General features: G+C 40.3%; 1 protein-coding gene across 2 annotated transcripts in view; it reads right to left on the reverse strand.

Moving 5' to 3' along the window:
- Positions 1-457: 457 nt before the first annotated feature.
- The window catches only part of POLR3B (RNA polymerase III subunit B), a 79,753-nt gene continuing 64,790 nt past the window's right edge, over positions 458-15,420 (reverse strand). For both annotated transcript variants that reach the window (XM_074580919.1, XM_074580928.1), the window contains exons 24-28: positions 14,968-15,071; positions 13,901-14,067; positions 11,702-11,815; positions 5,845-6,018; positions 458-1,009 (exon numbers count right to left, since the gene is read on the reverse strand). In XM_074580919.1, coding sequence (XP_074437020.1) covers positions 880-1,009; positions 5,845-6,018; positions 11,702-11,815; positions 13,901-14,067; positions 14,968-15,071 — 689 coding nt within the window. In that variant the 3' untranslated portion in view covers positions 458-879. The remainder of the gene's footprint in view (positions 1,010-5,844; positions 6,019-11,701; positions 11,816-13,900; positions 14,068-14,967; positions 15,072-15,420) is intronic.

The following is a 15,420-nucleotide window of genomic DNA, read 5'->3' on the forward strand; positions in this document are numbered from 1 at the left end:
GTTTTAGCTATGCCCATATTTAAAAAAGTTCTTAAGTACTAGGAGGGGATACATCAGTACCTAGTGTTTGCAGCCCATCTTTTCAGGGCTTTGGCCAGTGTGTTATTAAATCTACTATAGTCAGTAGTAATTGAATGGATATTTGTAAGCTGTATCATGCCCTTGCTGCATATGCAGTCACCTCCCTGGAACTTCATGGAAACGGCGTACATTTAGCTGAAAGCAGATTGACTGTATAATCACACCATTGCTTAAACATAAATGCACCTGCATATTGAAATCCCACTCAAAACGTCTGATTTCAAGTTCTCGAGAAAGTAGTTTCGTTTCTCTAAGCCTGACACTACTTAACACAATTTTAACACTTTAACAAAACGCTTTAGGAATAGGAAAATGGTTTAGACATTATAAGAAGGCTTTACCATCCTTACACAACCATCAACACATATTCAGGCAGTATTATTTAAAACATTTATTAGTCTTTCATATTACACTGGTCTGGAAAACATTTTTAACCTCTCTGAATAAGATGTGCATTTAGCTCAGCTCAAGCCCTAGTCCAGCAAAGCACTTTTCAAAACCAAGCACGGGGTTGTTTGAAGTGATGCAAGTGCTTTGCTGCATCATGGCCTTATTCTACAATTCCCACATGTCCTGCTCACTGAGGCTAATCAAGGCTTTCAGAACTTCTCCTCGTGTATTCTACTGACAGAGTTCCCCCTGTCAACTTAAAAACAGGTAGGATGTGTAAGAAAAATTCCTTACACTGTCTGACACCTCGCTTCTACCCGCTCAGGTTTTAGAGTTATTCCTGTTCACCCAAAAAATCTTCCCTTTTCAATTTCTGTAAAGTACTTTTTTCCATCTTTTTCATCTTGTTCATTCATTGTACTTAGCTAGTTTTAGCCTAGGTATGATGTTCATTGACTGCAGTTCTTGGAATAAGAGTTTACAGGCATAAGGTATGCGCAGAGAAGACACGTGGCATGATGACTTGCAGTAGTGGCACCTAGGGAAACAAACAAAAAGAAAGTCAGAGTTGGTGCATAAATGAAGCTCTGCAGAAAAAAACCCCAAAAAACAGTTGCTACTATCCACTGGTTTCTTTGTCCACCTGCATTTAAACACTGGGATCAGACCTAGAAAGAGCCAAGTGCTTGAGACACATTTCAGCACTTAAGTCAGTCATAACTTTAAGCCCTTAAATAATCTGACTGAAGTCAACAGGAGCTTAATGTTAAACCTGCACTTTTTTTGGAGGAGAATCACAATGGTCAGTAGCCAACAGGGCTGACTTCTACTTCTTCACCGCTCACATGACCGCCAACACAAATTCAGCATTGTGTAATGGGAGAAAGGAGGTGAACAAAGCTAAGTATTTCTGAAAACATGATTAATAGTCTAGTTTCTCTCTTGCATATATGTCACAAAAAAGAGGCAGGAAGAAAGAAGGTTAGGTTTTTTCCTGATACACAAATAATGACTCGAATCAGTTAATATTCCAGAAAAGAGGCATCTCTCATCTTACATCTCTTTGTGTCAACAGCCAAAGCATTGGTCAAGACGGAAAACCAGTAAAACCACTTTAATGCATATTTTTTGCAGTCTTTACTCAAATAATGATCTTAAAATTCTGGGGGAAAGTGATTTTTTTGTCATATAGATATAACCGTGACCACATAAGGAATATATAGGCTGGTCACTCAGTATCAGGACTCAAGTTCAGTGGTGGTGGCAACTGTTTAAATTATTTAATTTCATATTCTGCGTACACACAAATAAAAAAAAAAATCTTTTTTATAAATAACAGTTTCTAACTTCCCTATTTCCTCATTCTCCTGTACGCTGCATCTTCTGGTTTTGGAGAGTTGAGAAAGCTAGGCCCTTGGGAACACAGACTGACTCAGCACTTCCTAATGGTCTAACAAAGCCCTATTTTTTGCTTCTGTGTTTCGAATTTATATTTCTGGCATAAAGTAATAACAGTCTGAAGATCCAGTTAAGGAAGATTAGCAAAATTCCTACGTGATTCTGTGGTACAGAATGGGGCTCAGAGTCAACATCTACAGTAAAGCCAATGCTTAGTCACTTGTTTGTTACCAGTGAACTTGACCTAGAGCACGTGGAAGTCAATGGGGACAGATCCAATAAAGTTGATCAGCATTAATAAGGTTCTTGGTTATGGGAGCTGGCATTAGTCTTCCAGTTACTTTTTCAGACTCTGCTACTTCTCTTTTACAGACGTATTTAAAGGGCATGTCAAAGAGCTGGTTATTTCCCAAGAAAACTGTGGCTGCCTTGGCCTCCACATGCTCCATACTTGGGGTATTTATTTAGTTAGTTTTTAAAACCAAGAAAGCTTTCAACTAATGGTACAGAAGCCTTAATTACATTTCTGCAGTTCATGATGAGGAAGGAAGCTTCACTTATTCCCAGTAATTGCTTTGGCTTTGTCTGAATCTGACTATGGGCAGTAAGAAGGTAATAGACTGAACGAGGTGTTTCCCTGGAACAGGCTTCTCCTGTAGACACTGTAGAGCTACCATGCCTTTAAAACAGAATAGGCCTCAACTGCAGGTTTAGAACTACTCCCCTAGTCCAAATTTATAGGAAAAGGTACGTTTTTATGGTGGGAGGAAGTGACCTAAACAGAAGCCATTTTCCAATGATAACATACCAAGCAATTGCTCTCAACAGAAGAAGCCCTGCAAACCCTGGAAGCCTGATGAGGCACAACTTTTGTGCTATGAGCAGATGTCTGGCATCTGATTACAGCTACCAGGGACTGAGGAGCAGAAACTACTCACTACACCCAGGCTCAAAGCTACACCGTTCTGGGCCTGCTTTGTACTTGGATGGGGATCACCCCGAAAGGTTACGGTGCAGTAAGGACGAAGCTCTGTCAAACAGAGATCACGGAAAGTACTTGAAAGACCATTTGGTACTAAAATTGATACTAAACTGGACAGGAAAAGGCAACTGTGCCAAGGCTGAATCTGGACCAGAAACAAAATTTTTCTTCATGTATATTTTAAAATGCTCAGACTCTAGCGATCAGAGAAACTTCTCATAAAAAAAGGACCAGATTCTGCTCATTGCATTCAGTGGAGTCCTGTCCCTGAGCACCTGTACAACAGCAAAGTTGGAAAATTTGCATAAAACTGGTACATCACAGTAAGTTTCTACTGTATTTTTTATGGAGACAAATTCTGTCACTGCCACAAGAGTCCCCTTCCCCAGAAAAAGTACCAGTTCAGGCCCCAACACTGATCTGCTGTTACTATCTTGCAGAAAAACATACTCAGTGGCTACTCCTTGTCTGGGAGGAAGGGCTCGTCTTCCTTAAGACAAGTGCCCTTAATGCTAGCCACCAAACAATATGTTTCTAAAAGGTTTCTTGCAGCAATGTCTTATTAATGCCAGAATGACTGAAAAGGCCCGTTTGGAAGTTTCTCTTAATGACTTGGTCTCTACTGCGATGCTCATTATAGGGCCACTTGCTTCCGCTACTGGTAGACACAGCATATCATTTAGCAGAAACTACCTCTTATCGATTACTCTCACACATCAGACAGCTTTTCACTGAATCAGATTGCAAGAATGTCTGGCTCTGTCTGAAAGAGTAGTTTCTTTAGCAGTTATTTAAAAAGAGTTACTAAGTTTTGTTACAAACTTCAAAATATGAAATATATGATCACCACCTTAAAAATGAAATGTAATAGAATTTCTAAAGTTCAAATTCCTAATTTTCTTCAAGGCACTCTCACTTCCTGTGGTCTCTGAAAATCTTCAAGGACTGCTCTGAAAGCCAAGGTCTTATAAAAAAATAGTTAAGCTGCATCTGCATGTGAGCTTTTTTAAGGCATTGCTTTACACAGTTAGAAGTGATTGGTTGGTTGACTTATGGCATGCCCTTCCCTTTCAGACAACTTCCTTCAACTGGTATTTGCATCGCAGTAGTTTGAAGAGACCTGGATCAGAAAAAGGCCTCACTTGTTCCATACAGTGTACAGACACTCAAGAAAAACAGGACTCTCAAAAATACCGCACAAAAGCCAGTAAGACAATGCCCAACTAAAAATCACCAACCACAACAGGATGCACAGAGTAGGCCTTGTCTCTCCTCTGGATTTCACATGTGTTTACCTACCTCAGTCTGAGCTTCTGCTCCACAAGGAGCAGAACTCTGCTGCTGTGAGCAGCAAACGTGGTGCTTGGTTTCTGGCCAGAAGCCACATGCTTCAGAAGAAAGGCCTGACCAAGGGCAGAGATGGTAGCTGTCACTTTTACACATCTACAGACTGAGAACACACCTTACTTTCCTACTTCATTATATCATAGAAAAAAAATAAAAAAAAAAAATCACTCTCGATCATTGAAGTGAATAAAGTCCAATTTCCTGCCTCTCGCAATAGATTGATATTGATATCCAAGATGCGGCAAGTTTCCATCCATGTTCTTTTGAGGTATTTAGAAATGAATGTTTCTCCTCCTCCTTCCAACCCCCCATCTTTGCCCCACATGAAAATTAGAGTAACTTGTGACTTGAACTCCCACAGTTTATTTTTTCCTTCCTTACTCATGGTATTCCAGGTCACCTGTTTTCACAAAGCTTGCAAGAACGTTGTTTCTCATAAATTGCTATTGATCTCACAAGTCTGTTTTTCTGCCAGGCTAAAATAAAACCAAGCTAAAGCAAACCATTTCCCTCACCTATAAAGAACATAAAAAGAAATTTCCCTGCCTTCTAATAATAGTGGTGTATTTCCACCAAGCTACAGGACAACTTTGAATGTAGCATCCCAAAATTACTGTAGAGAAAAGATGGTTAGAGCAAAGCCCATAGTGTTATACATGGTGAGCTCCACATAGTTTTGCCATGCAGTTTTATGCTTCCCCTACATGGAAAACCAGTTTGTTTGCAGGAGATAAACTCGGTACTGGCTTAGGACCCAAAGTAAGACAGCAAGACCATTAGCTAGTCTACAGATAAGTTTCTTAGGGACAAGGCAGTTGGGCAGAAGCCAGCCAAATTTCCGACCAGACCATTGCTTGTCTCTCAGGCTGCAACATGGGATTGGTGCATTTGTCTGATGCTTCAAAGAGGAGCTCCTTGTTTTACAAGTCTACAAAGGCATTTGGGAGGGGCACAGTCAAAGAAAGCGGTATGCATGCGATTATGAACTCCACAGTGAGAGAACAAGAAAGTGGGAGATTTTGCTTTCTTCTCCCGTTCTTCTGTGCTCACTCTCTCTTCAGCCTCATGAGGTTCAACATGTGATTGTACCAGGAAGATCTGTGACTAGCCTTCTGAAGTGAGAAGAGTCAACCACATTGACACAACTGTTCTCCCCTTTTCAAAAAACAGATGATACACAGGATTGAGCGTTTGCTAATCCCCTGCAAGGGTGGTAAGGAAGGCAGCAGACAGAGCGAAGCTAATCTTTTCCATAGCATAGCTGGCTGTGGAAGACAATACCTGTGCTCCCACAACAGGAGAGACCCTGGCCCATTGACTACACACTCACTTTAGTCCTAATTTCAATCAGACCATAACAAAGAACCACGCCTTGCCACCAATTTTCCAAATACGAATTTTGGACGTTGACACTGGTTTTGATTAAAGTGCATGGGACTGTTAATCGGTGTCTGTGAGCACTTTAAAACTGAAAAGCACTATACCCAAGGGCAAGGTTCTGTTACATAGAGGCACGTTTACCCAGTACCACTTTACTTTATGCACCTGAGGTCGAGGGTTTTTTTGAAAATATGAAACATGTCACAGGCACAAAGTGAGAAGGGGACACCATAGTTTATAAAAAGCATTACAGTTAGACAACTTACCAGCCAGAGTACCCCAGCAAGCCACACTGTCCACAAACATCCACTTCAAAGGCATCACTTGAAATCATCAGTCTCTCCAATAAAAGCATGCTGGCTCCATAACCTATCAAGCAATCTCGTTCCATCTCTCCAAGACGTAAACCACCATCACGGGATCGACCTTCAGTGGGTTGCCTTTGAAATAAATATTTGAAAAAATGTAGTAAGTGTTCCAGAATGTACATTCTACAACCCTAGGAATGCTTGTCTTCAAACTGTAGGAACAGTACAGGATCGATGGACAACAGCGTTCTACAAACCAGAGTTGCTGATCTCGCAAATGGTTATTCAAGTTAAAGCAATTCATCTTTGCTCCTGCACTAGCTGTTCTGTGAGTGGCAACTGCAGCGTCAGGCCACAACTCTTTACCTCACAGACTGTAGCTGAACAAAATGAAAACAAAAGAGACTGAACAGCATCCAAGGCAATCTGGACACAGATTTGGTACTCTTTTTTGATGAGACATTCATTATAGTTCGTAGCTAATTAAATGAAACAATATTCAGCAGCTAATGAATGGATCATCAAGCTAATGTTTCAGCTGAACTACAGCTAAGACTAAATTCTTAAGATAAAACCATTTTTGATCTCGGAGAGAATACCAAAACAAAGCAGCAAACTAGTAGTACGCATATTACTAACTCTTTACTAAAATCCTACCCCCCCCTTTTTTTTAAAGTAACATTTATCTACTTTTTTTTTTTCCATGTCTGACAGTTAATAGACTAATTTTCATATTGTATAGGTTCCTGGTTTTCTAGTTCCTCAACACAAATCAAACTCTCATTGTTTTGTCTGGAAAGACTTCCTGTCCCTCATGGTGCTAGAGGAAAGTTTCAACAAAGCAGTGTAAGTATACTCTAAAGATTTTGAGGTAAAAAGGCAAGGTACAATATATTATTTAACATTATGACTGCATAAGCAATTTTTTTTTTGTTGGACACAGTCAAAACTTTTAACCTCTTGTTTGTCATACTGCAATTTGATACAGTATCAATGCTACACTCATGTACCAGCACAATGCCGTAGTACTTCGGTTGCAAATATCAGAGTGAACCATGAAGCAATAACAATCTTAAATTCCTGAAGCACTAATATATTGCACGTATTTTATAAAATATTTCCATCTTGGTATATTCCCTGAAACATGACAGCAAAGAGAAGGAATTACAAAAATGCTATCAGCCATTGTAAGAGGCTTCACTGCTCAGTGCGACCCCGTGTTTATGTGCTGTTTCTGATACCTGCAGCAGCATAATCCACCTACAATATCCAGTGACACATCTGGCCCATAACTTCTGGAGTATATTTTGTTTATATTATTTCAAACAACTGACTTTGTTAAGCATACTAATTATATTAAAAATAAGTTTTTGCCAACTTATTGCAACTCAGAGAAAAGGATTTAGAAAAGTCTTCAACATCTAATAATTTCTGTAACAAGTGTAAAAAAATATACCTAATTACCATCCCAAAGTATCTTCTAAAGATGCAAGTTGTATTTGTTTTTACAGGGAAGTAGTTTCCCTTACTCTGACCGCACTGGAACCTTAAAACTAATCTGCTTGTAATTCAAATCATCCTTTTCATTCGTATAACCTTCTATTTTTCCCACTGTTGGGAGAATGGACAGAAGTTGTTTACATCCTGATTAAACTCCCTAGGGCCCCCTCCCCAGATGATGGCACCATCACTGTTCAGACGCTGTTTTAAAGGACCGACCCTGTGGTGAATACAGCTTCTCTTCTGAAGTCCCAAAAGGCAGATTTTAAAAGCAGTTGGGGCCTCCAAAGATGCAGGCATTCGCTGTGGTGCTAGAAGTGGCCGAGTTCCTTTTACCAACTGACTTCTATAATATTAGTTAATGCACAAGCCTACTTGCAAAAGTTTCACCAGGTGCTCTTCCACAGGATAAAATGACAAAATAGCTTTATAAATGTGAGCCCCAATAAAGTCTTAATCCACTTAAGGGAGGATAAAACCTCTTGAAAAATGGTGGGGTCTCAACTCCAGCTCTTTAAGAGCTGATATGCCATGGGTCTTCCAACACATACAGGATGAAGATTTCTAAGGCAGATGAAATCCCATTAAAAGAAACACAAAAAGCACTCAAAACAAACAAACAAAAAACCAACTTGAGTCTTACACTCTTAAGTGTTTCATTCCCACTGTCAAAATGACCCCATTAAAAAAAATCAAACCAAACAAAACCCTCCCGGCCCTAAAAAGTAGTTTTCTAAAGTATCAAAACTTTCAATATTGAGATTGGGGCTTTGAAAAGAGTCTATCTTATGCTCCCTAAGTCTATCAGATTTTTCTTACGGCTCACGTGAGTTTGAAAATTCCTCACACCAAACGTTATTTAAAATTTTAAACCAGTATTTATAAAGCATTTGTGCTTCTCCTTTCCCACTATACATATGTACACCGCAGCTGTAGCCGAGGGCACCTACTTACATTCTTTATTCTAATTATAACATTGTGAAAACAAAGCAGACTCTTGAAAATAAGATTAGGAATATCATTAAAAAGAGATACTTTTAATATTTTAAAAAAGTAAGTTAAAATTCTTAAATGATAAATAAGCTGGTGATTCTTTAAATAAAAAGAATAAAGCCAAGTGGTCTTCACACTATTTAACTGCTGTGTTTAGAAAAAAGCATAAAACAATTAACTTCAGTGTTTTTAAGCCCATTAAGAATTTACTGGCGCTAATTCTGCATTTTCTGGAAGAACAGTGGGTTCAGCTTTATGGCCCTGTTCCTTGTTTCGTTGGCCAGTGGGGGGAAATAAGTCTACCCCCATGAATAAGAGCAGGCCTTGTAGGTCTCAGCAGATCTCCCTGTGCCTGTTATGGAAAACCAGTGGCTAACTTGAAATGGAGTCATTGGCTGAAACACTGATCTCCAAGAAGTGGAGTATTACCTAGAAAAACACTGCCTGAAGGAGGAGGGCGTACTGTGCTCCCACAGCCCCAGAGTGCGGAGAGGAGCCCTGACCAGTGTCATCGCATTACTCCCTTGCAGTATAACAGCAACTGGCGTATCTGATAAGTTCAAAAGACATGCAGGTGACAGCTCTGACAATGTCCATCAAAACAACTATGCATGCAGAAAGCTTATATTGATCTCTTGTAAGGAAAACTAAAAGCAGTTTATCTATTAAAAAGATTTAGCAGGACTGGGTATCTAGGCAACACCATATATAGAACTACGTTTTACATTAATTGTCAATTACTCATGGCAAAATAAATTAAGTATTGCATTTCATTTAACAAATACCAATTCAGAGGGCAACATCCTGGTGCTTTTTGACTGTGTTGACAGAGTGCTGCTTTGCAGTTCTACAGAGTCTTGTTTTAATCAGAACAATGTCTAGAATCAGTGATGTTCAAGAAACTCAATTTTTCTACCTTATTCCAGACAGAAATATAGCTTTGCTCTGTCAGTTAAGGTACATTTGATATACAATAAAATGCATTTCAAGACAACGACAGCAAAATTCCACGTTGGAAGCTGTTACAGGCTTACTTTTGAAAGCAAAAAACAACGTTAGAGGGAATCTACTCTCCAGGAAGTGCAATGGATGATAAAACAATAGTTGAGTATGAAAGCTGGCAAAGCAGACTCTCTCAGCAGAGGCGATGGCAATAACAAAAGTTTAATTAGTTGAGGAGAAAAGAGAAAATTCCTAAAAGACTAGTCAAGAGGCAGCATAAATTGAACATCCACTAGCTTTCCTGAAAGTCAAATAAAGAGCCCTTGCTACATAGTATGATGCTACTGACTGGAACAAAGAATTCAAAGAAAGTAAGGGGTGGGGGAAATCACACCACCTTCATCTTTAGATGTAAACATTACCTTGACTTGGGATTTAGGTTTCATTTAAATTCAGTATCTGTAAACAGCTAAGAAGTTGGGGAGACAATACAAAAACAGATCAAGGGATCTGGGTAAGAGAGGAGGCTCCAATTAACCAACTACATTAGCTAAGACAGCAAGTTTTCATTTTCATGTGAAGCACCAATACCATGACTAACACACTGAAGAACAGAAAATGGGGCAGAGCACCCATTATTTAGGAATATCACTTACGTTCATACAGGCAAGCAGCTGTGGTAGGAAATAATGGTTCTGCTACACTTGCTCTTCTCATGTAGTTGGTGGAAAAGTTCAGGCAAGAATTATAAAAACTTTTCATGATTTGTCTCCCAGTTCACCCACTGGTATTTACTTCCATGGAAAGTATGAGACAACTTCAGTTTGTCCTACAGATAGCATGAGGCTGAAAAGCCAAAAGGCATAGGAAATATGCAATGAAAAGCAAAAGAGAAAGATACTCTGTACCAGGTACAGCAGAGACCTGCCTCTCCATTCTCTACCAGCACATCAACAGGTAGAAGTTGCACTTATTAAAGAGGACAGACTTGCTAACTTGTGCAGTCAGGCAGGCAAGAGCAGTGAATCAGCACATGGTAAGAGGTATAAAAATAAATTAAGAATTAAAGAACATGAACCGTGCTTGTTATAGGGAAGAGTAAGGGCAGGATAGACATGACTTTGTGCTTAGATCTCAGAAACAGTACAAAAGGGACTGGTCAAAAAGAAAAGTACCACCATGCAGCAGGTGAGGTATAAATGGTCTATATGGTAGTCCAGAAAAACTGGCAAAGGACATTTGGAACAATCTTTGCTAGAATATTCAAGACTAACTGGCAATTCACTTTCTGGCAAGATTTAGCAAATAATCCTACTGTGATGGAGAAAGGTGAACTAAACGACCCACCAGAAGCCTCCTCAAAGCAAAGCCTGTGCCACTGAATCTTTTCTTGCGAGCCAGGAATATCAGCAATTTAGAACATGAGCGCAAGCAGCCATAGAGCTTGGCTTTAAGGAGAAAAGGTAAGTAACATCAGGGAAAGCAGGATGCTTGAAATTCCCCAGAGGTCCAGATAATACAAGCCCACCTCCAGGGACTTATATTACCTGTTACTCAGAGTACATCTGCTTGACTTCAAAATTTGATGCCAGAAGACATCAACATGGTAACCAACCTTTTTGTTGGCGAGAAAACCAAGTTCAGGCTCAGTGTAACGATCATGACTCCGAAGGAACTGAGGACCTATCTTTAACTGAGCAAATAAAAATGCCTGGCATGTCTCTTTTAAGTTTTGCAATTTATTAGTGTGGTAGTGCTTTTCTCCTGCATGGTATTGAATGATAACTGTGGACCAGCACATACAACCCTAAATTAAGTTCTAGAGTTGAATGGAAGAGTCTGCGAGACAAAGTGCAGTATATCAGAGATGCACGTTTCTCTAGTGCTTGTTTGCACTACACTAGGGCCGATGTGTTTGCGTTGCCTCGACAGGTGAAGACATGGGCCACATCAATATTAACCTGCTGAATACCAAAAGATGCCAAAATATTAAAAGAAATTTCTTTCTTCTACTCATATCTGATTTTGGAAAAGCACAAATGTTAAAGAAAACAAAAAATCCTCCTAAAATACCTACTATGTGAGCCATCTGTCAGGAAAGGGCCGCAGTGTGCACTGTGAATCAGCACGTGGTATTTCTACCAACCGCTAAAAGAAGTCTGAGAAATAAACTCAGTTTTGGACCGCATAGAGGACACCTGGACGTTCAGAACAGCTTCCTGCTACAGTCTACTGTGAGAGCTTTTAGCCTGTAACAGTGTATTAACAGGTAATAGAATTTTGTGTCAAGTATCAAAACAAACTTTGTTTTATACCTGCCAGTCAGCTGGGCACACTTCTGAATGTACACAAGAATTTTGTGCTTAGCCTGTAACCATACCTGGTGAGCACTGCTCTGGGTCCTCGAGCTCTTGCATGCATTTTATCCAACACCATGTGCTTTAGTTTCTGGTAATACACAGGGCCAAAATAGATATATGCTTCCAAAGGTTCCCTGAAGGAATAAAAAAAAAAACAAACCCAAAACAAAATAAAATCAATATTCACAGTTAGCACATACTTACCTTAGAAGAGACAAGTGTCATGTACAAGAGGAATTTGAAACAATCTGGGAATCATGAGCCCTAGAGAAACATGTCCTAGAGAAATTGTCACGTCAATCAGTCTGAAAGCCCCACAGAGAACCTTCCAGCTGTACATCCACATTCTGCTGTATCCACCCTAGCAAGGAACAAGCTCCTGAACTCTGGCCGTGCACTGCGCAGACATGCTGCTGTAGCTGCAGGTGCCTGTTTCAGCTCTACTGTGTTAAGTCCCTCCTCTGCCTGTGCAGGAGTGTTTCAATAGTGCCATCAGTAACCGATAAAGACCGTAAATGTGTCAGACCCTGAAGAGTGACTTAAGATATTTCTATTTACATTCCTTCACTTTACATCATTCACACACAAAACAACGGTAAGCATAAATGTAAACAAATATATGCAGCATAAATGCTCAAAACATCATTTTTGGACGAGCACTTCAAGGAAATTGCATTTGCTTAGCAGCAAACAGCTTAGCATCGGCACACTATGAGCTTGACAGTCTTCCCATCCACTAATTCTCCCCGCGCACAACTTCGAAGCACAACCCAAGACCAGAGGGGTGAAAGCCCTGCCTGAGCGGCTGCGCATCAGCAGCTCTATCCACAGAACAAAAATCACTGCACTGGCTGGCACGGGGGGCTCAGACGAGCCGGGTAAAAGGGCTCTTGAGAACCATGTTTAGGCCCTTGCATCAGCCTGGGAACATCTGCAAGCAGTACAGAGGGTGTTACTCCATTCTACGAGCTGGAATGGAGTAATGGCTAAAGATTTTTGTATTTAAAACACCCCCAACTGTAAGAAAAGCATAAGTGCCTGAAGATCGGAAAGCAACAGTTGAAAGTACTCAGTTATTTCCCAGCTACCACCTTCAGCACTAAGAACGACCAGATTTAACAGAAACTCACTCAGCACTGCCACTGATTTATTTTTTAAAAAATGTATGTGCAATGTAAAAACAAGCAGGAGAGAATGGTATTGCACCTCCCATTTAGAGTCATTACTGACACGATGCAGTATTATTCCAAAAGTGGCCTATTGAAGAAAATAAGAAAACTTAACTAGACATTTGGAACTTGCAAACTTCCACATTGTTATGAAATTTGCCTTCAAATTTCATAACAAACAGATTAAGCATGTGAAATTTGCTTGGAAGAATATCATCCCAAAGCAAAGTCTCTAAATAGGGTACTACAAAGCTAAAGTTTGGGGATGGGGCATTTTTAGAGCTAGATGATTTTATTCTCCCTAGGAAGCAAGATTAGTCAGATTTGTTAAAAATTCTATCAACAGAAAGTGTTTCAAACACCAGGATACTTAGCATACAATTTATGGAATATGGAGCGGGTTAGGAAAACAAAATCATCTCTCTGAAACAAAAAGAGAAACAACATATGGAATAAATTGGTAGAAAAAGCAATTAAAATAAAATGTATTTAAAAAAAAAAACAAATCAACTTACAAAGGAGACCTAAACTCGTTCCTGGAGAAGAAGGGGACTGGACAGATAATAAAAATAGCAGGAAGGTAGGATTAAGATACATTTTAGAAGGGCTGGCATGTGAAGCCATATGGCCTTTTCCTGTTCCTAAACTATCTTATGTTCTTTGAACTCTGTGTCTCAGAAGCCAGTCTGATCAACACAGCAGGAAGTTTGCAGATTAGGGTATTATGCCAGACTGAATCATTGTGTAATCGAAAGAAGAAAAAAAAAAAAAAGAAAAAAGAGCACACACAAAATATTTCCAAGGAACAGACACCTGCCTCCAAATCCATATTTTACAGTACTATTAGAGTCAACATGAAAATGCTTATCTGATTCTAAGGAGAAAAAAAAGAAGTGCACCATTCTTCAGCCCCTTCCCTCCATCTCACGCAGTGGTTTGCAAATAAGAGAAAGTTCCTGAGCTCTGAAACATGAGAATACTTTTCAGATGTGCCTCAACAGGATTTCCCCACTCCCCTGAAAAATCTAAATCTATAGAGCAGATTCTTACCCAGTGATACCAGATGTTACGTAGTCCTTCCCTAGGTAGTTATAACCGTGGCGTATAAGATCTTCACACACGTCCTTAACTTTACTGCCTCCAAAAGCTGTTCCATAGTGAAATCTGCCATCGAGGACCCCAGCCTTTCCAGCCAGGAGTTCAATTAACTTTCCTACCTGTGCAAAGAAAGGCAGAGTTAACAGCCTGCTCACTAGTGCGGGCACATCGCTGCATTGGTCACAGCGTAAGTTAGCCAGGCAAAGTGCCCGGGATGCCAGCCTGGGTTACTGCATGCAACGGGAGCAGTGGAAGAAGCCCAAGAACAGGGAGTGCTCCTGTGTGAAGCAGGAAGACTGGACTCTTTGCAAGGTCTGGGAACACCTTTGAGGTCCAGTCAGGCAGCTCCATTTTTTCCAGTTGTCTGGAAAATGGGCAGGATCCAGCGTGGCCTTCCACTCCAGGAACAGCCTCAGAGATTGACACGCTACAGTGCAGCAGGGGGAAAAGAAGGGAAGAAGCTAACAAAGAAAAAAGATGAGAAGCTGTATGAAGTAATCAGTGAAATCAGCTGCATGAAGTAAAGGCCAGGCTGTGAGGTATTTAGTGTGACCCTGCAACACAGCTGCAAGACTTGCCTCAGTTTCAGGGAGGTGTGTATAATATATTAAGTTATATATTTCTAGAACTATTATTGAAACTCCTGTCCAACCTTTGCCTCTCAGTTTGTCCCAGCTGGCTTAGCAGACATAGGCAGCAGGGAAGGAAAAGGGAGAGCAAGAAGTTTTCCAACAGAAAAGATGCAAGTGACGTATTCAGTTGCTCTCCTATTAGCTTGATACAGAGCAAAATGAGAATGATGCAAAACCAGCCCACATTCCTACCCCTTTTACAGTAGCATGTCTCAAAACATGCAAAACAGAGGGCTGAATACTTATAGTGAGCGTGTGGCATGATGACTGGAGAATATTCTCAGTGAAACCATGTTTCAAACTTTTTTTTTTTGTTTCTTCCAGCTAATCTACTTCACTTTCCCTATTGGGGGACACTGTTTTTTTAATCGTGACATAACCACTGACCGTCATACGCGATGGGAAGCCATGAGGGTTCATTATGATATCTGGACAGATTCCTGTATCGCAAAATGGCATGTCTTCCTGAGGAACAATCAGTCCACACACCCCTGCAGAAGAGAAAACATTTCAATTCACAAACAGCAAACCACCAGCAGGGCTGACGCTCATCACCAGATTTTCTTTAGTGTTTTCCTCCTCCTCTCTTTCTCATGGATCACTCTTTACCCAGATTCATTACCATGACCAGTGCTCACAACCTGCAGCCTAGAAGAGGGCCCTTGTGACAGGACTGGCAAAATTAGCATACCCTTACATAATGCTCCCAGTGATTTGTGAGTTAGCGAATTAGGGAAGAAAGCTTTGGATACAGTTTTCAGAGCCAACCAGAAACTTCTGACCAGTCAGACTGGAACATCTCAAAGGAGACCTAGTTTTTAAAGCTGATGTTATAATTTC

This window comes from Larus michahellis, chromosome 1 (genome assembly GCF_964199755.1).
Source record: "Larus michahellis chromosome 1, bLarMic1.1, whole genome shotgun sequence".
In the NCBI taxonomy this organism is placed as follows: Eukaryota; Metazoa; Chordata; class Aves; order Charadriiformes; family Laridae; genus Larus; species Larus michahellis.